The sequence below is a fragment of the Pristis pectinata genome, chromosome 8, assembly GCF_009764475.1.
Source record: "Pristis pectinata isolate sPriPec2 chromosome 8, sPriPec2.1.pri, whole genome shotgun sequence".
Taxonomy (NCBI): domain Eukaryota; kingdom Metazoa; phylum Chordata; class Chondrichthyes; order Rhinopristiformes; family Pristidae; genus Pristis; species Pristis pectinata.
Window position 1 is genome coordinate 17,733,507 of NC_067412.1, and position 22,471 is coordinate 17,755,977.

Genomic DNA, 22,471 nt, shown 5'->3' on the forward strand with positions numbered 1-22,471 from the left:
GTACCTGGTGCAAATCCAGCGGTAAATTGCTCAAGTGCTCATTGTGAAAAGACTGCCTGTGAGGCAGGTGTCAGACATGCTCTCTGCACATCTGTGGGCTGCAGAGAGCTATGGAGACAAAACTAAGAGAAATGGAAACAGAAACTGCCATCACATCCAACAGAAAGTGATGAGAGATGCTGTACAATCCATCAACACATGGAGCAGCCATTGCCAATCCCAAACAAGGCCCAGAAGTCACCATGCTAGCCAGGATGCAACACTGAACCCCACATTGTTGTGCCATGCGGCCACACCTCTTGCCCTGGTCTGCCCAACACCAGTACACAAAGCCATGGGATGAATTATTGCTGAGGGAGCACCAGCAGAGGTTCATGCCAGGTTCCTGGCACAGTAACGGGCAGCAGTGAGAAGGGGAGGGCATCACACCAGATTCCTGGCACAGAGCACGCGGTCTAAGCAAGTGTCTTTTCTGAGGCAAAGTTGGCTACATACCTCTGAGTGTTCAGACTCCAGGACCAAGATCATTGAAACAAATCTGCATTCTGTGGAGTAGTGCTAAGCAAGATACCAGTATATAATTTGGAGTGCGTTAGTAATTATTACCAGTATACCTGCAAATAATGTTGGCTTTGTTCCTGGAATTCACTCTGATGTTAAGCTCTTGCAAAATAACAATCACAGTAAATTAACTTCCAAGTATCTCCATTGTAATTACAGAAATAGAATATTCAGCCCAACATTTCCATGCCAGTGTACGTTCCACTCAAGCTTCTTCTCACCCTGATCAAATGTCCTTCTGTTTCTCTCTCCCTCCCTTATATTAATCACCAAATTCTTCATGACCCACAAGGCATCAACATCATTTTGATAAATGAATAATCGTAATTTTCCTCCAAAGATATGAAGTAAATATGTGGAGATTTGTTCACCTTTTCAATTTCCAACTACTTGGTTGAGGTGAACAAAGCTTTAGTTTATGCTCATATTTATTTACATGAAACTGCAAAAACTAACTAGCTTAGTATTCTCTGACTAATATTCACATCACCTCTTAGTAGCAATAACTTTACAAATTTCCACATTACACTCACTCCTTACAGATAAATGCCTACAATCAAAGTCATTTTTTTAAAAAGATTAGTATCTTGCTCCAGCAATTTTTGTGGTAAAAGTGCAAAGCATCCTAAATATTTAAGCACTTTCATTATGACACTGCTGACAATATTACAAAGATTAATAAAATGGGAGCAGATTATAAATGAATGAAGAAAGACTACTACGACAGTTAATTACCATTATGGTCAAATCTTGAAGATATAATTGATGAATACATTACTTATATCTGATTACATAAAGAAATATATCATAGTAAATTATTCAATGTCAACAAATGTAACATCTCTCTCAAACTACATCATGTTTAAACTTGGAAAAAATTAGAAGTGGTACTGTTGATCCTTTGCTTAAATTTGAAGATATTTGGAGACCATTTATTCAATATTGTCACATGATGTAGATCACCTTTCAATAACTTTCCAACTTAGAGGAACGGAGTTGACAACATAATATTGCTCTGTTTCTACTGAGAAATTTTAGTCCAGTCTTTTTTTTCTTCTTTTATTGTTTGTTTTTTTTTTGAAATTTTTCTGTTTAGTTTAGTTTATATTGTTTACAATTTTTCTTGTTGATTTGGGTTTTTTTTCCTCTTTCTTTTCTTTTAATTTATATAATAAATCTTTTTCTTTCCTTTCTTTTATATTATATTCATTGGATCTACAGTTTTTTATATCTTATTGTTCTTTATGATTATCTATGCCACGATTGTTATCCACATCTCTTTGTATTACATGTACAAACACTGATGCTATATATTAATCTGTATTAATTTGAAAACTAATAAAAAGATTGAAACAGAAAGAACAAATGTAACATCTCTCTAACTCCTAACATACAAAAGAAACTTACCTGCACACAGAACTTGTCTCTACCTAGTTCCCATACTTGGGCATTTGGTAACCATGTCCCCAATAAGGACTGGTACATGTGCTCTGTTTGCTCTAATTATCCAATTTCCATTGTCTTATTAAACACACAGGTGAAGCAGTAACTGCTGATACAAAGGTAATTGTGAGAACCACTCTGCACCCCAGTACTCAAATTCTGAATAGTATTGAAATAAATTAATTGATCTACTTTTGAGTAAAATTGATTTAGGGCCAATACTGGCCACAGACACATCACCTGAATCATTGTTTAAGGTGGAGAAAGCACCTGCTTAATATTTCATTTCAAAGGTTAGACAGCAAAGAAAATTGGCAATAAAATACTCTCAGTACACTAAATACTTCGATATTAAAAATCACATTTCAAATCATGTTCATGAGAATGCAACTCCAGGCTATGTTTAGCATATAATCATAGCTTAATCTTCTCCATTAACAGCTATCGAATAGCACCTACAGCACATGATAAAATTTCTCAAATATGCAAATGTCACAAAGGATAAGTGCTTATCAAACTTGCACCTTATGGCTTAATAATGGATTTCATAACAAAGTATCTCATAATCATTAACTGAAAGATGTCAATTACCATAGAACCATACAGCACAAAACAGGCCCTTCAGCCCACCATGTTGTGCCGTCCATCAAACCACCCTCACACTATCTAACCCTTTCCTCCCGCATATCCCTCTATCTCACATTCCTCCATGTGCCTATCCAACAAACTCTTGAACCTGTCCAATGTAGCTGCCTCCACCACCACCCCAGGTAGTGCATTCCATGCACCAACCACTCTCTGGGTGAAAAACCTCCCCCTGACATCTCCCCTGAACCTCCCACCCATAACCTTAAAGCCATGCCCTCTCGTCTTGAGCATCGGTGCCCTCGGAAGGAGGCGCTGGCTGTCTATTCTATCTATTCCTCTCAATATTTTATATACCTCTATCATGTCTCCCCTCATCCTCCTCCTTTCCAGTGAATAAAGCCCTAGCACCTTAAGCCTCTCCTCATATTCCATACGTTCTAATCCAGGCAGCATCCTGGTAAATCTCCTCTGCACCCTCTCCAATGCCTCCACATCCTTCCTATAATGCGGCGACCAAAACTGAACACAGTACTCTAAGTGTGGTCTAACTAGAGTTTTGTAAAGCTGCATCATCACTTCGCAGCTCTTAAACTCAATCCCACAATTTATGAAAGCTAACATCCCATTGGCCTTCTTAACTGCTCTATCCACCTGAGGCAACTTTCAGTGAACTGTGAATATGAACCCCCAGATCCCTCTGCTCCTCTACACTGCCAAGTACCTTGCCATTTACCCTGTACTCTGCCCTGGAGTTTGTCCTTCCAAAGTGTACCACCTCACACTTCTCCGGATTGAACTCCATCTGCCACTTGTCAGCCCAGCTCTGCATCCTATCAATATCCCTCTGTAAATTCTGACAGCCCTCCACACTATCCACAACACCGCTGATCTTAGTGTCGTCTGCAAACTTACTAACCCAGCCTTCCACCCCCTCATCTAAGTCATCTATAAATATCACAAAAAGTAGAGGTCCCAGAACCGATCCCTGTGGGACACCACTAGTCACTGCCCTCCAATCCGAGGGCACTCCTTCCACCACAACCCTCTGCTTTCTACATACAAGCCAATTCCTAATCCACACAGCCAAGCTTCCCTGGATCCCTTGGCCTCTGACCTTCTGAAGAAGCCTACCATGAGGTACCTTATCAAACGCCTTACTAAAATCCATATAGACCACATCCACCACACTACTCTCATCAATCTTCCTCGTCACCTCCTCAAAGAACCCTATCAGGCTTGTGAGGCAAGATCTTCCGTTCACAAATCCATGCTGGCTGTCCCTAATCAGTCTATTATTCTCCAGGTGTTCATAGATCCTATCCCTTAGAATCCTTTCTAACAGCTTACCTACCACAGATGTAAGGCTCACCGGTCTGTAATTCCCTGGACTATCCCTACTACCTCTTTTGAACAAGGGGACAACATTCGCCACCCTCCAATCCTCCAGCACCATCCCCGTGGACAACGAGGACTCAAAGATCTTTACCAGCGGTTCAGCAATCTCCTCCCTCGCCTCTCGAAGCAGCCTGGGGAAAATCCCATCAGGCCCCGGAGATTTATCCGTCTTGATATTATTTAACAACTTCAACACATCCTCTCTCTTGATATCTACAACCTCGAGAACATTACCCTTACCAGCACTCCCTTCCGCGTCATCAAGACCCCGCTCCTTGGTGAATACCGAAGAGAAGTATTCATTGAGAACTTCTCCCACTTCCGCCGCCTCCAGGCGCATTCTCCCACCTTTGTCTTTAATCGGACCTATCTTTACCCTAGCCATCCTCCTACCCTTCATGTACGTGAAAAAGGCCTTGGGATTTTCCTTAACCTTACTAGCCAATGCCTTTTCATGTCCCCTTCTAGCTCTCCTCAGCCCTTTCTTAAGTTCCTTCCTCGCTACTCTATATTCATCACAGGCCGTGTCTGAACTTTGCTGATTATACCTTATGTATGCTACCTTCTTCTCCCTAACTAGTCATTCAACCTCTCTCGTCACCCACGGCTCCTTCACCCTGCCATTCCTTCTCTGCCTCACCGGGACATATTTATGCTTAACATCTTGCATAAGATCCCTGAACATCGACCACATCTCCATGATACATTTCCCTTCAAAAAGGACATCCCACTTTACACTCCTAAGTTCTCTCCTTATAGCCTCATTGTTCGCCCTTCCCCAATTAAATATCTTCTTGTCCTCTCTGCACCCGTCCCTGTCCATGACAATTTTAAAGGTTATGGAGCAATGGTCACTGTCCCCCAAATGCTCACCCACCAATAGATCCTTCACCTGTCCCGGTTCATTTCCTAAAACTAGATCTAGCATGGCATTCTCTCTAGTTGGCCTGTCAACATACTGTGTCAGGAATCCCTCCTGGACACATTTAACAAATTCCGTCCCATCTAAACCTTTGGCACTAAGCAGGTTCCAGACTATATTTGGGAAGTTGAAGTCTCCCATTATAACAACCCTGTTATTTTTGCTTCTCTCCAAACACTGCCTGCCAATCTGCTCCTCTATATCTCTACCACTACCGGGGGGCCTATAGAATACTCCTAGTAGAGTAACTGCTCCTTTCTTGTTCCTTACTTCCACCCATACGGACTCTAGAGATGATCCTTCTACAATATCCATCCTTTCCACAGCTGTAACAGTGTCCCTGACCAGTATCACCACCCCTCCTCCTCTTCTCCCCTCTTCCCTATCCCTCTTAAAACACCGAAAACCAGGAATATTCAATATCCACTCCTGCCCTGACGTCAGCCACGTCTCAGTAATAGCCACAATATCATAGTCCCCCATACTTATCCAAGCCCTCAGTTCATCTCCCTTATTCCTGACACTTCTTGCATTTAAGTAAACACACTTCAGTCCATCTACCTTACTACTTTTATAGCCTATATTCTGCTTCTCCTTCCCCAAAGCCTCTCTACCTGTTTGATCTAACTTTTCCCCATCCCCTTCTTCCTCTGACCTACTCCTCCGGTTCCCTCACTTAATAGTGGATGAGAAAGGTACAAATAAACAAATATGCAATCTGCAAACAGGAAACTTTTCAAACAAAATCCAAAAAGCAACTGAGCAAAATCCAAAAATCTACCATGAATCTGAACACAAGGCAATCATTCTAACACAGAAAAAAGATGCTAAAATTCAGGTGGAGATCTTAATAGTTATATCAATGAAGTTTCATCCTCTGTGTTTGGAAGCTCTACAACAATGTCTTCCTCTTTATGTCTGTTCTTCTCTCAGGACCCTGTGGATGGAGTTACATTTGTGTTCTGCTTTGTGCTTCCTCCTGCGCAGCTTTTTCACCTTCCCATAACCTTAGGATTGTGTGAGTCACCGCAGAAGCACAACCTGTAATTCTGGAGTTCGCATGTGACGGTGCAGATTCTATTTTACCTGGCAGCTTATTCTGGAATGTTTCCTGTCTCACAAAGTTTCTCACTGTTATTTATTCCTCATATTTTTGTTTATAATTTCATTCACTTCCTAAAAAGCCAAGCCAAAATCCTTACTATCTGAAGCGATTTCTTGGTGTGGTTCAACATTGGAGCAAACCATAGAGCTCTCCCTGTGAAAGATCACCTTAAGAACTTGAAGGGACCACCAAAAATTAATAGAACTTGATGAAGTCTATCAATACAGTGTGTTAAATGAGCTGAGCTATGTGACTAGCCAAGTGAAACCTCCTGTTCCTTCACCATCTTCTACATAGGCTTGCTTCATGCTTTACACTGGTACTATTGCTTTGATTGATTCATTAGAATTAATGCAGAAGACAAAAAAAAGCTGCTTTACACATGTTTATGGTGGAAGAAGAAAAAGTATTCTTAGTAGGAAGAAATATCTAATCACTTATATTATCTATCATTTTACTTGCAATGGTATTAAAGTAGTTGACACAGTTGTACTACATAAAAGTCGCTGACAATATAAAGCAAAAATCCTTTGAAAGGGGAAGTAGAACAACACTTTGCTGCCGCTATTAATAACACAAAATTGTAAGATTTAATTGGAATCCTCTACAGCTTCTAGTTCCCAATATTACATGCATAACTGAGCGTTGTTTTTCAACCAGGACCCAAAGAAGGGAAAGTAATTGTGAATGTTGCCAAGGTTGCTCTCAACCACTCTCAGTAAACATGTCATCACTCACAAGTGTAAAGTGTATGTCACATGTTGTCTTGTTTGCAGCAAGACTATTACATTCATCAAAAATAAAGCTTTCCCCAAAAGATAAATACCTAAATAAACAAAGAAGACACAAAACTATTTTACCTCAATTAGCTTCCGCTCATAGGTGTTCGCCAGCTCATCATTATCCACCACAGGTTTTGGCTCTGGGATCACAAGATCTGTATCACCACTCCGCAAGTTTGGAAAAACTAAATGAGATTAGATGAAAGATAAATTTATTTTATGAAAAGTAGTTTACATCTTTTACTGAAAATTATTACATATTCAAACATCATTATAATTTCCAAGGATATTATTACACCTTTAACTGTTATCCTTTAATGTATAATTACAATATTTTTAAACCTTTCATTTAGCTTCTCCCTAATAATGTGATCACTGGTGCTAATAATTAAATATAAAGGTGGGGCATGAACCTTTTAAATACAAATCTACTCCAGACAAACTAATGATGCTTTGTTATGAGGCAGCAATTGTAGACCTACTTTTTAAACCTCATCTTCGCTGACAGTCTCTGCTCTGTTTCACTAAATGTACAATCTGTTTCCTGCTTCCACTGAGGATTTCAAAGCACTTAATCGGCTCTAGATTCCCACTTCAACCCACAAATGCTCGGACAACAACGGAAATCATTTTCACAGACAGCAATCAGCAGGTAAGCTTACTTTCACTCCCAAATGTTGATGGCCAGTATGTTGATGTTATGAGCACAAGTCAGACTTGGTAGGACACAGCCTTTAATGACCAGCCACCAATGAATCAGTCATCTCAAAGTAAACTATGTTACACTTCAAAAACAAAAATATGAAAAGTCATCGCAAAATAGAAAGGATGAATTAATTTTGATGGTCAATAATAGAATACTGTGGAAACATATTGAATACAAAGATATTAGAAAGATGTGCAAACACCAATGTTCATTTACAATCTGGTTAGCAGATGCTTCCATGTTAATCATATTTCAATTTTATTCACTTTTTAATCTTTTCATCTTTTGATACCAACTACTTTTTGAAGTAATCATTCAAACCTAATGAACCCATACAAAGTGTTTAACTTTCAAGGTCACTCACTGGCAATGTTTATGCCTCAGTGTCTATGCTTCTCCATCAGTCAGTTTTCCTGGTATGCTTCAACATGGGAGCAAACCACAGGACCCTCCTGGTATAACAGCGCTACAGAAAGATATTTGGAACTGCAAGAAGCCCCTAATAGATCCTGATTCAGCATAACAATTGTACACGTTGAGTTATAAGAGCTGTGATTATCAGCTTAAAGCAATATTTAACATATTGCCTCTTTCAAATGATGTGCAAGTAATAACAAAGGTTTAAAGTAATAACATAAAGACTTAAATAATCTTCAAGACTCAAACTCTCAAGTTTGGCACTCTCAATTAATAAGCAATGTCAAATTTAAATTCATTGTTTATGTATTCAAAAGTAAAATATGCAAATTTTTTTCTCAAAATACCACTCGACATTAAATAGGTGCGACAATGACTTCAGCCGGCAATCAGATGAGAAAACTTTGATTAAAATAACATTTAATTTAGTCTCAGAGGGTTACCTGAAGAACTGCTCCAACCTATTTGTGTAAGTCAGTAGCTGCATTTATACCATAAACAATTCTAAGTGGGAATTCAATCCAGTGTTGACTGGACCCAATTTTTCAGGAATTGATATATTCTGACCTAGAAATTCTGGCACATCTGAATGGATTGATTGCATAGCAGCAAAACAGCCAATGATTGTTTCAGTCATTAACATCACAATCCTGAATCCCATTGGAATCCTTGTGTTTTCTGTTTTGTGAAGTTTGTGACCATGTGTACACCTACGTTTGCATATGTCAGAATGTAGTGTGTTCAAGGAGGGAGGTTCAATAGTGCTGATGCCAGATCAGAAGTTGTAGAAAACCATGAGACTGATGGGGTTGCAGGCTGGAGGTTGCACATTGGAGGTTGCTGCCTTGGAGAGTGGCATTATGGAAGAAAACAGTTTCAAATCTGAATGTTTACTGTAAGAGAAGTGAGCTTTGGGCAAGGTTGCAAGTTCAGAATGCTGAGGCACTTGGTTTCAGAGAGTGTGCTTTCCAAGCTTAGGACAAAATCCTTGATCGCCACTAAGAGCTCTTTAGCTCCAGTTTTCCAACTTTGGTTCACCTGCCAGGTAATGAGAAATCATAGTACACAAACCCAGAAATTTCAAAAGGCAAGCTTGTAAGCCATCATCTACTTTTAAAAATGCTCCCCCATTTGAATTAGTCTTTCATAAACGGGAAAAAGGATTAGATCCACATAATGTGTATTTTGTACTCCCGACATCATTTTATGAGGCAGTTGAATAATGTGGAAGTTGGCAGGGTCATATTTTTCATCACCTTCAATGTCCAAGAATAACAGTACAGAAATCTTTCCTCCTTTCCACACATGAAACTTGCAACATTCATGCTAACTAACCAGGGAAAGAAAGAATTTGATTGTAATGAGCAGTTTCATAAATTGGGTATGTTCCCACAGAAAGAAAATGAAGGAAACAATAAAACTTATTTTTTCAAGATTCTAAAGAGACTTTATAATACGGACAATGATAAGCTCTTTGATTTTGCCCAGAACAGTACAACAGCCAATGCTTGGAAAGGCAAATTCAAAATTAGTCTGGGAAAACATCGTCTCTGTGAACAAGGGGCGAGTCTGTGCGAAAGATTCATCAGACTGGTGGTTAAATTCATTCAAATACAAATTATATAGAATTCTTTCAGAATATAATATCCTGGATACTATGAGTAATTTGAGACCTACATATAATATTCTTGAGGAATGGGTGATTCTGCGCTCCCAAGTATTTCTACCACTCAGAGTCTTCCTCACCTTACATCATGTAGACTAAATGATAGATATTCCCTTCTCTGCTCTGTGAGATTTTCTGCAGTGTTGAGTTCTTGGTATTTGATTTTGACTTTCCTGTTTGTTTTCATTATTCTATCCTGTTATGTTCCTCAGCATCCATGGAAGGGACATGAGGATGGTGGGTAGCAGAGATTTGGGAGTTCTATATATTCTTCCATTGGGAACATGGTTGCTCTAATCTGTCACCACATCTTCTTTTTCCCCACTTCCCTGAACTGATTTACCTTCAAGTAACTGTGTCTTGTCGACTTTTGTTAAGCCAAGTAAAACTGGCCTGAGCCAATTTAGAACTTTTACTGTGGGTCAGTCACCATCCACGACAATAGAGTGAATCATGCTGCCTATGGTTGCTGGCTTCAAAGGGAACTGTCAGTGCACAGTTGCTCCCCACAAGTGAGTTCCCTACTTAAGCAGACTCAGGACATGCCAAGCAGCAGCTGGTGGCACATCCGTCATTCTGCACCATTTGCTGGTCTCCATGTGGAATCCAATTGCAGAGCCCTTTACTGCTAGCATTCCCCAATATTACAAGAGAGAACACAATCATAAAATGCTGGAAATGCTCAATAATTCACACAGTAGCTGTGAAGAAAGAAACAGAATACTTCAGATCAATAACCTTCTGCCAGATTTTTCTGATAAAGGGTTATTGACCTTAACGTTGGCTCCATTTCTCTATCCACTAATGCAGCTCGATTTGCTGAGTATTACCAACATTTTCTGTTTTTGTCTCATATTTCCAGCAACTACAATTTTTGCTTTTTGTGTACACTGGAAATTCACTCCTCCAACCCTTATCCAGTAGGAACCACATTCATTTTAACGATTATTTCTGCCCTCGAGATGAGGGGAAAAGATAGTTTTGTCCCCTTTTTTTGTTTTTATTTCACAGTTTTAACATGCTTCACATAATTTTTTAATAACTTTTAAAAGTCATTGACATCCACTGCAATGGTTTTTAAGTTGTTTCCAAATAACAGAGACATTTATAAACTTTTAATTAACAGTTCCAGTTTTGACAAGAGACAAAGCTCTGATCCTAGCTTAATAACACAAGAAACAAGCAAGAGTAGGCCATTTCTTCCCTTATGCCTGCTTCAGCATTCAGTAAGATCTTTTATCTCAGTGTCACGTTACTGCATTAAACAAAATACCTTAATGCTCTTTTAAGATCTAAAAATCTATCAACTTCTGTCTTCAAGTACTCACCAACTGAGCTCAATACTCCTCATGGGCAGAGTGTTCCAAAGACTGACTACCTAAAAGGTGAAGAATTTTTTTCTCATCTCAGCCCTGAGTGGCTGACCACTTGTTTTGAGACTCTGACCCCTGGTTCTGGACACCAGCCAGTGAAAATATTATTCCTGCATCTACCCCTGGCAAGCCCTGCACGAATTCTGTGTGTTTCAATATCACCTCTCATTCTTTTAAATTCCAGAGAATATAGCGCCAGTTTGCCTCATCTCTCCTTATCAGATAAACATCCCCATCCCAGACTCAATTTATTGAATCTTTGTTACACTCCCTCTAACAAATATACATCCTTCCTGAGGTAGGAAACCAGACCTAAACACAATATTTCAGGTATGGTCTCTGCAGAGCCCTATGAAATTCCACAAAGACATCTTTACTCCTGTACTCAAATCATCTTGCAATAAAAGCCAATTTAATACTCGCCTTCCTAATTGCTAGCTGTAGCTGCATGTTAACTTGCAGTGATTCATGTACAAGGACACTCAAATCTCTCAGAACATCAACTCCTTTCAATCTCTCACCACTTAAAAAATATTCTGCTTTTCTACTTTTTCTACCAAAGTGGATGACTTCACATTTGTTCATATTATATTCCATCTGCCACATCCTCATCTATTAATCTAGTCTGTCTCTATGACATTGATGTCTCTCTGCATCCTCCTCACAACCCACACTGTGACCCAGCTTTGTATAATTAGCAAATTCGATCGGTTGCATTTGATCCCCTCATCCAAATCACTGACAAAGGTTGTGAACAGCAGGGGCCCTTCAGAAGACAGTCTTCCAACCAAAAAACAACACTTTCATTCCTACTTTCAGTCTCTGTCTATAAACAATCCACAATCCATTTATGTGGTACCTAATCAAAGGCTTCCTAAAACTCCAAATACACCACTTCAGCTGGTTCACCCTCACCTATTCTGATGGTTAAAACCTTAAACAATTCCAACAGACTGGTAAAACATTATTTCCCTTTTATAAATCCATGTTGACGCTTACTATAATTTTCAGTGCCCCATTAAATTAAAAATAGATTTCCCTATCCCACTATCAGACTATTGAACAGTTCCCTAGTACAATAAGATGGACTCTTGACCTCACAATCTACCTTGTTATGACCTTGCACCTTATTGTCTACCTGCACTGCACTTTCTCTGTAGCTGTGACACTTTATTCTGCCTTCTGTTATTGTTTCACTTTGTACTACCTCAATGCACTGTGTAATGAATTGATCTGTATGAACGATATGCAAGACAAGTTTTTCACTCTACCTCGGTACAAGTGACAATAATAAACCAATTTCAATACCAATTCCAATTCCAAAATAGATTTCCTTAAAAAAAGATTCCAGCATTTGCCAGTAACTAATGCCAGGTAACTCATCTATTGTTACCCATTTCTCTCTACCACCTTTTCTAAAGTCAGGTAACATTTGCCACCTTCTTATCTATTCGCTAAATATTAAACTTTGGAAGACAATAACTATTTCCATAGCCACGCCCACATAGCCACGTGGGTCATCTGACCCTGGGGATGTATCATCTTTCAGTTAATTTCTTCAATTATTTTTTAAAATTAATGATCATTTCCTTGAGCTTTCCATTTCACTGTAGATCTGTTATTCTCCACTATTTCCCTGAGGTTCTCTGCACCTTCTTCTGTGAAGACAAACATTAAATATCTAATTTCTTTTCATTTCCTTATTCCAAATAATGCTTCTGCAGTTTCAATCTATAAGGGGTGAACATTACCTTATGCTAACCTTTTACTTTTTACATGTCAACTGAAGATCTTAATATTTGCTTTCAAGTTTGTTTTAGAGTACTCTGTGATTTGACATTCCCTCTCCTCATCTGTTGGGCCACATTTGCTGAATTCTGAGATTTCCAAACAATCAAGCTTAAAGTGTTCTTTTTGGCAATATTATAAGCCCTTTTATTTCATACAAGGCTATCTTCCCAAATTATCCACTAATTTCCTGAACCACACTTTGACCTATATCATCTTCATTGGTTGGGGGCCTACAGAAAATATCTCTAATGTTTCCTTCCTCTTGCTGCTTTGCAGTTCCACCCAATACGTTTCCACAATTTGATATTACAGCTCAGATCTTTTTGCCTTCCTGCTTTTATCCCATCCTTTATGATGGGGGCTACTACCTATCCACCCACCTCATGTCTCCTCCCCTCCTTTTCCATTTTGTCCATCCATTCTAATTTTTAGTATGCTGGAATATTTAATTCACAATTTTAATCATTCTGCAACTATCTCTCACTAATGACTATTTGAATGTACCCATTTAATTCAATTGGTAGAGTCAATTCATCTAACTAGGATCATTATGTGCATACAGATAAAGCCCTCCAATCTTGCATTTTAACAACTTTTGCCTTCTTGTGGTGCAATGACCTTTTGCACAGAGGCCTTGCTGGATACCTCTTGGTTGCAGAGAATCTATGTGATAGCCTCACTGCATAAAGTCAGGCAAGTGAAGAAGGGTGGGCCCTGAGGTTCTGAGGATCAGATCCAGTTTGATCTGGACCACTTGCCCTAATTCAGTCTCTAAAATTATCCACAACCAACCCATCTCATGTTGGGCTTGCTACATACAGATCACAATGTTCTCTTGAATGCATTTCAATAATTCTGTACCTTCCATTCTCTTTACTCAGCTATTCTCTCAGTAGTGGAAACCTCTTGCTGTTACTGCCTTGTTATTTATGCAATTCTCAGCAAAGTGCTTATTTAAATACACTTCTACCTCCTTCTGACTGGTTGGGAGGAGGGCGGCTAGAACCAGAAATGTGAAGACCCTTTTCCATTTCTCAGTTTAACCCATCGGGCTTTATTCATTGATATCTCTTGTTTATCATGCCCCTGACCACCACAATTGCTTCCCTAACCAAAACTCATTCCTTGCCTCTTTGTTTTACTCCTCTTTGCATATCGTTTCAAGACCAGGAATATTCATTTGACATCCCAGCCTACTTTAGAACCATGTTTCAGTAATGGCCACTGAAATATGGCTACTATTTAGTGGAAATTAATTTATTCAGGCTTTTAAAATTGCAAATTATTTCAATGCTTGTTAATAATGAAAGTATCTTTCACTGACAGATTTGTTTCAGGAATTATATACAACAGTCATTATCTATGCCAACCTGTTCAGCAAGTATAATTTGAATGACAGGCATTTTATCTAAGACAGCAAATAATATAACATTGTTCTCTATGGAATTCTGAAGCACTGACTGTCTACCATTCAGATGAGCAATTAAAATCAAATTAATCATGAAAGGTGTTGTTATTTATTCACTTACCGAATAGTTGATTTTAATTAACAAAGTAAGTCACAACTTATTTATTCTGGAGGTCAACAGCATCAGAAAATTATCCAAAAATTTCACTACATAATATATTGCTGTTGCAAATCATGAATTCTGTACTGAATTTTTCATATCACATTCAAAATCTCATAGTTGTACCTTCTACTGTAATCAATGTTTATCTGGAAGGAAAGCAATTATAATTGTTAACTGCTCTATACAAAGCTACAAAGGTTAAGCTCTGACATCCACAATGTATTAACTCTCCACATGAAAATATTCCCAGATTAATGTAGTCACAAGAGACTGCAGGGTCCTGATGAAGCGTCACGACCCAAAACATCGACTATTCCTTTGCCTCCAAAGATGCTGTCAACCCACTGAGTTCCTCTAGCAGATTAATAACTGATCATTATTGACCATGAGAATATTCAGATGTACATTGCAACACTGTCAAGATAGTTATCCAAAATAATATAACATTTTAGTCCTGAAGCAGGGTCTTGATCCAAAATGTCAAGTATCGCTTTGCCTCTGCAGGTGCTTTCTGACTCACTAGGCTTTCAAGAAGCTTGTTTTTTGCTCCAGATTCCAGCATCTGCAGTTTCCTGTATAGCCAAACTAACAAATTGAAATCAAAACTGTCAGAGAATTCCTATCCTCCTGGAAATTGACAAAGTGCAGTAGCTATGAGAACACTTCTAGGTTAATCATGAATTTGATATTAACCAAACAGCTATTGCATTCAAATGCAAATCAATAATCCAATGTGAACTCAACTAATTAGCTTCAGACAATTTCAGCAACATTAAATAATGTTGCTTCAATGTGATTAACAGGTATCTGCCATTTACAATACAATACAGTTTGCCTCTAATCTATTTAGCCTTTTTGTTGAGGAAAGGAGTTTAAGAAATCATAAATCTACCCACATGTAAAATACTCTTAAATACAGTTCTAAAAATGTCAACAAGAAGAAAGATTATATCAAAGATGCTAACAGTGCATTTGGACTGCTAATTTCACAGTGGATGCAATTTAATTTCATGTGTTCATCAACACAAACTGGTAGTTTAACTCGGGGCTCTGGTCTCAATTACATTTCCAAACTGATTTAAAATCAACAAGAGATCAATTGTACTTCCTACACCAATTTAATTTTGCTTTTGAGTACAGTTTATATTATCAGAAGGGAGCCAAGGAATGCACAGACAATCCTCAAAACAGGAACATACACTCTCAAAAAACAGAACCCTCCTACCGCATTACACCAGGTCACCTTAATGCATGCAACAGCCAATGCACACAATAGCCAATGCACAGATTACAACATATCTCTGGACTAACATCCACGAAGTTCAGACCACCAGCTATTACTTAAGTGCAAATGACCAACTCTTCCGAGACACTTTGTGGACTTGCCTGTTTTAAAGCAACCATCTATAATCCAAAAATAATACTGCACACAGTTCATGGTCCCTTCAAGCTAGTTACCACTGCAAACTTCCCAGCCAATCTTGCAGAATGATGTTGACAAGGCAACTGAAAGCTCTGTCAAGCGTTTCTGAGACCAAGAACAGATATAATTATTAAAGCATCATTCTAGGCTTTTGAGTCACTGAAGAAGCACCAGTGATTGTCAACAACCTCAAAGAAAGCTGTCCACAAAAGATCCACCAATCGTTTAGACATGGTTTTCTCCATTACCAATGTACCCATTACGAAGATAAGATACCTTTATTAGTGATGTGTACATTGAAACACACAGTGAAATGCATCTTTTGTCGAGTGTTCAGGGGGTAGCCCACAAGTGTCACCACGCTTCAGGCGCCAACAGAGCATGCCCACAACTTCCAAGGAAACCAGAGCACCCAGAGGAAACCTACGCAGACACGGGGAGAACGTACTAACGCCTTACAGACAGCGGCTGGAATTGAACCTGGGTTGCTGGCGCTGTAATAGCATTACGCTAACCACTACACTACTGTGACTGCCCTGGATGGACATGGATGGAAGATATAGGCTTTCACAATAATTGTAGTTTCATGGTCAACATTACTGTTCCATTCATGTCTCCAGGCTTCTGGTTAATAGCCCAATAACTTGACCACAATGCTGCTGACCCCCAACATTTTTCTTAATGTCACTCATTGAGAAAATTATTGTTTTTAACATTTGCATTTAGCTTTATGACAAAAATATATTTATACTTAGTTGTTAATTTAAATTCCAGTTTAATATTTCTGAGCGAAACTTCTAACAATGCTGTCTGTCAAAATTCATAAGCAGCCAGAAGTTGTAGTACATGTTGGTACCAACGACATAGGTAGAAAGAGGGATGAGGTCCTGAAAAGTGAGTTTAGGGAGCTAGGCAGAAGGCTGAAGAACAGGACCTCAAGGGTAGCAATCTCAACATTGCTGCCAGTGCCACGTGATAGTGAAGGTAAGAATAGGAGGAGATGGCAGATGAATGTGATGGCTGAGGAGCTGGTGCAGGGTGCAAGGTTTTAGATTTTTGGATCATTGGGATCTCTTCTGGGGAAGGTGGGGCCTGTACAGATTGGATGGGTTACAAGTGAACTCGAGGGGGACCAATATCCTTGCAGGCAGGTTTGCTAGTGTGGATGGGGAGGGTTTAAACTAGTTTGCAAGGGGGATGGGAACCGGAGGGATAGGTCAGTGGAAGAAGTGCATGGAGTAAAGCCAGATCTAACATATAACGAGGCTTTGAGGAAGGAGAAGTAGAAAGGTGGATGGGCTAAAGTGCCTTTACTTAAATGCAAGAAGCATCAGGAATAAGGGTGATGAACTGAGAGCTTGGATAAATACATGGAACTATGATATTGTGGCTCTTGCAAAGACTTTGGCTGTCACCAGGGCAGGAATGGATACTGAATGTTCCCAGATTTCAGTGTTTTAAAAGGGATGGGGGGGGGGGGGGTGCAGAAGAGGATGAGGGGTGGCATTACTAGTCAGGGATACTATTACAGCTGCAGAAATGGTGGATAGTGTAGCAGGATCCTCTCTAGAGTCAGTATGGGTTGAAGTTAGGAATAAGAAAGAAGCAGTTACTCTACTGGGAGTATTCTATAGGCCCCCTGGTACCAGCAAAGATACTGAGGAGCAGATCAGAGGCAGATTTTGGAAAGGTGCAAAAATAACAAGGTTATCATTGGAGACTTCAACTTCCCAAATATTGATTGGCACCTGCTTAGTACCAAAGGTTTAGGCGGGGCAGAGTTTGTTAAGTGTGTCCAGGACGGATTCCTTTCACAGTATGTTGACAGGCCAACTAGAGGGAATGCCATATTAGATCTAGTATTAGGTAATGAACTGGGTCAGGTGACAGATCCCTCGGTGGGTGATCATTTGGAGGACAATGACCACCACTCCCTAACCTTCAGTATTGTCATGGACAAGGATAGGAGCAAAGAGGACAGGAAAATATTTAATTGGGGAAGGGCAAATTATGAGGCTATAAGGCTAGAACTTGCGAGTGTGAATTGGAATGGCATTTTTGAAGGGAAATGTACTATAGAGATGTGGTTGTTGTTCAGGGATCTCTTGCAGGATGTTAGGGATAAATTTGTCCCGGTGAGGCAGGGAAAGAATGGCAGGGTGAAGGAACCATGGTTGACAAGAGAGGTGGAAAATCCAGTTAGGAGGAAGAAGGCAACATACATAAGGTTTAGCTAGCAAGGATCAGATAGGTCTCTTGAAGAATATAGGGTAGCAAGGAAGGAACTTAAGAAGGGGCTGAGGAGAGCAAGAAGGGGACATGAAAAGGCCTTGGCAAGTAGGGTTAAGGAAAACCCAAAAGACTGATTGATAAGATGAGAGGTCGTGGAATTACAGGTAGGATAACAGAATGGGTGGAGCATTGGCTGGCTGGCAGAAAGCAAAGGGTGGGAATAAAAGGATTCTGTTCTGGTTGGCTACCGGTTACTAGTGGTGTGCCGCAGGGGTTGGTGTTGGGGCCACTTCTTCTTACTCTGTACATTAATGATTTGGATGATGGAGTAAATGGTTTTGTGGCTAAGTTTGCAGATGACAACAAGATAGGTGGAGGAGTAGGGTGTATTGAGGAGACAGGAAGGTTGTTCATTTCGAGAGGTATAGTGTATAAAAGTAAGGAAGTGTTGATGAGACACTACGGGGCACGAGTGAGGCCTTATTTGGAATACTGTGTACAGTTTTGGGCCCCATATCTTAGGAAGGATGTGCTGATGTTGGAGAGGGTTCAGAGGAGATTTACGAGGATGATTCCCGGAATGAAAGGGCTTACGTATGATGAGCGTTTGTCGGCTCTTGGACTGTACTCACTGGAATACAGAAGAATGAGAGGTGGCCTCATAGAAACATTTAAAATGTTGAAAGGACTGGACAGAGTAGATGTGGCCAAGCTGTTTCCCTTGGTGGGTGAGTCAAGGACCAGAGGGCACAATCTTAGAATTAGAGGGTACAGGTTTAAAACAGAGATGAGGAGAAATTTCTTTAGCCAGAGGGTAGTGAATTTATGGAATTCCTTGCCACGTACAGCAGTGGAGGCCAGATCATTGGAGGCGTTTAAGGAGGAGATAGATGGATATCTAATTCGTCAAGGTATCAAGGGATATGGGAATAAGGCCGGAAAATGGGGTTAGAATAGTTTTTTTTGCTCATGGAGCAGTCTCCACCACCCCCCCACCATTTCTCATTTCTTTTTTCTTTTTCCCCTTTTCTTTGGAGCAGACTCGATGGGCCGAATGGCCTACTTCTGCTCCCTTGTCTTGTGATCTTGTGAAAACCCCAAGGCATTTTTCACTTAGGTGAAGAGCAGAAGGATGACAGGAGTAAAGGTAGGACCGATTAGGGATAAAGGTGGGAAGATGTGCCTGGAAGCTGTGGAAGTGGATGAGGTCCTCAATGAATACTTCCCTTCAGTATTCACCAAGGAGAGGGGCCTTGATGACGATGGGGACAGTGTTGGTAAGGTTAATGTTCTAGAGCATGTTGATATCAAGAGAGAGGATGTGTTGGAGCTGTTAGAAAATATTAAGACAGATAAGTCCCCGGGGCCTGACGGAATATTCCCCAGGCTGCTCCGCAAGGTGGGGGAGGAGATTGCTGAGCCTTTGGCTAGGATCTTTGAGTCCTCGTTGTCCACAGGAATGGTACCAGAGGATTGGAGGGTGGCAAATATTGTCCCCTTATTCAAAAAAGGTAGTGAGGATAGTCCAGGGAATTATAGACCAGTGAGCCTTACATTTGTGGTGGGCAAGCTGTTGGAAAGGATTCTTAGAGATAGGATCTATGGGCATTTAGAGAATCATAATCTGATCAGGGACAGCCAGCATGGCTTTGTGAAGGGCAGATCATGTCTCACAAGCCTGATAGTGTTCTTTGAGGTGGTGACCACGCAGATTGATGAGGGTAGTGCAGTAGATGTAGTCTACATGGATTTTAGTAAGGCATTTGACAAGGTTCCACTTGGTAGGCTTCTTCAGAAGGTCAGAGGGCATGGGATCCAGGGAAGCTTGGCCGTGTGGATTCAGAATTGGCTTGCCTGTAGAAAGCAGAGGGTTGTGGTGGAGGGAGTGCATTCGGATTGGAGGGCTGTGACTAGCGGTGTCCCACAAGGATCAGTTCTGGGACTTCTGCTTTTCGTGATTTTTATCAATGACATGGATGAGGGGGTAGAAGGGTGGGTTGACAAGTTTGCAGACGACACAAAGGTTGGTGGTGTTGTGGATAGTGTAGAGGATTGTCAAAGATTGCAGAGGGACATCGATAGGATGCAGAGCTGGGCTGAGAAGTGGCAGATGGAGTTCAATCCGGAGAAGTGTGAGGTGGTACACTTTAGAAGGACAAACTCCAAGGCAGAATACAAAGTTAACTGCAGGATTCTTGGTAGTGTGGAGGAGCAGAGGGATCTGGGGGTCCACATCCACAGATCCCGGAAAGTTGCCTCACAGGTGGATAGGGTAGTTAAGAAAGCTTATGGGGTGTTAGCTTTCATAAGTCGAGGGATCGAGTTCAAGAGCCGCGAGATAATGATGCAGCTCTATAAAACTCGGGTTAGACCACACTTAGAGTACTGTGTCCAGTTCTGATCACCTCATTATAGGAGGGATGTGGAAGCGTTGGAAAGGGTGCATAGGAGATTTACCAGGATGCTGCCTGGTTTAGGGAGTATGCATTATGAGGAGAGACTAAGGGAGCTAGGGCTTTACTCTTTGGAGAGGAGGATGAGAAGAGACATGATAGAGATGTACAAAATATTAAGAGGAATAGATAGAGTGGACAGCCAAGCACCTCTTTTCCAGGGCACCAATGCTCAATACAAGAGGGCATGGCTTTAAAGTAATGGGTTGGAAGTTCAAGGGAGATATCAGAGGAAGGATTTTTACCCAGAGTGTGGTTGGGGCATGGAATGTGCTGCCTGGGGCGGTGGTGGAGGCAGGTACATTAGTCACATTCAAGACATTACTAGATAAGCATATGGAGGAACTTAAAATAGAGGGATATGTGGGAGGAAGGGGTTAGATAGTATTAGGCAAGGTTTAAAGGTCGGCACAACATTGTGGGCCGAAGGGCCTGTATTGTGCTGTACTGTTCTCTGTTCTAACTTGCGGTTAATATGTAATCTGTTTACTTAGTGGAATTATATTTTTGTTCAGTGAGGATTAAAATGAATTTGACCTGTTTTCTCCCATTTATTTTCTGCATTTTATAACATTAGTGTACATATCACTCACCCTAAAATAAGCAACTTTGACATTTAGAAAAACAAAAATTAAGACTACTTGAGGAGCACAGATTTTTCAATATTAACACATCACAGTAGCTGCAAAATACATTGCTATGAAGTTGTGAGTCATGCAGACTCATTTAAAATGGTCAGTCTTAATATCAAGTTCAGATATGAATACGTTGACTCAGATTGCACAGTGGCAAAAGAACTAGACTTTGCATTCATCGTGTTTACAGCAGCCTACTGACGTGCACTTTTGATCAGCAACTTAAAACATTTGGCATCATTTTCACTCAATGCACACCACATGTACTGTATGACTAGGTGAAACAACAATGTCATTTCAACCAATCATGCTCAAGTATTCTCAGAGACACAAAGAGGTAGAAATGTGTCCTCTGTCATATGCAAGAAACATGTAATATAATAATGGGTGCATGTTTCATTCTACTGTTACATGTTAGTTCCACTGAAGTGCCTGGAACCAAATTTCAGAGCACAAGTGACCCAGATCTAAACCAGGAAGTATAAATTGATATACTTGAATCAATATTATGTAGCGAAAAGTAAACTACCACAAGAGAAAGAAATATGACATTAAGAGAATGAGACGAAGAAGATATGGAATTAAAAAGGTAAAAGGAAAAATCTCAGTTTTTCCTTTTTTTAATCTTCAAAGATCATTAAGATCCAAAGAATTGAAACTCCATATTTGTAAAAGGTTTTTTTTGGTAGTGGTTAAAGATTGTCACACATTTAGAAATTGTCTTACTCCCAAATGCATCAGCCCCAGCTTTTCTGGTGTCTTCAATGGGTAACTGATGGTGAAGTGCCACAACTTCACATTTGTAAATTTGAACACAAAATCTCTTGGTAAAGACTATTATACAAGACTGGAAGGAGCAGGTTCGGTATTATTTTTAGTGCTTTGTATTAAGTTGTAGTCTTAGTTTTAATAAACTTTGAGAATGTATTCTGGACTGTGCTGCTCTTCGAGTTTTGATACACATTGGATCAGGCTGAACTCTAAACAGATATATGGGAGAACAACCTACATATGAACATTTCATAAGATATTTTAGCTCATGTCAGGAAATTTCAGACTGAATTTTTCCTGGAACAAGGTCTGATAATAGAGTGAATGCCAAAAAAATTTAGAGAAATTTAATCTCATCAGTGATATTAGTTATCCTGTATTATTCATTTAGTTAATATGATTTTTACTCATCTACTTTCAAACACAGTGCATGCTTATTTAGTTACATATCCTGGAGCAGTAGGAGCTTTGCTCCTCATGAAGAATAATTTACAATTTACTTCATCAACTCATTTTCATTTGAGTGGCAAAAATGGAGGAGAGTAGCTTTCTACGCAAACAATAACTATTATTGATTATATTTGTGATATATTGATTCAACTTGAGTATGTTGAAGGAAAGAGCTAACTTCAACCTC

General features: G+C 39.9%; 1 protein-coding gene across 2 annotated transcripts in view; it reads right to left on the reverse strand.

Annotated features, from left to right (window-relative positions):
- Positions 1-22,471, reverse strand: part of snx29 (sorting nexin 29) — a 423,313-nt gene that overhangs the window by 252,966 nt on the left and 147,876 nt on the right. For both annotated transcript variants that reach the window (XM_052021671.1, XM_052021672.1), the window contains exon 15: positions 6,875-6,981. In XM_052021671.1, coding sequence (XP_051877631.1) covers positions 6,875-6,981 — 107 coding nt within the window. The remainder of the gene's footprint in view (positions 1-6,874; positions 6,982-22,471) is intronic.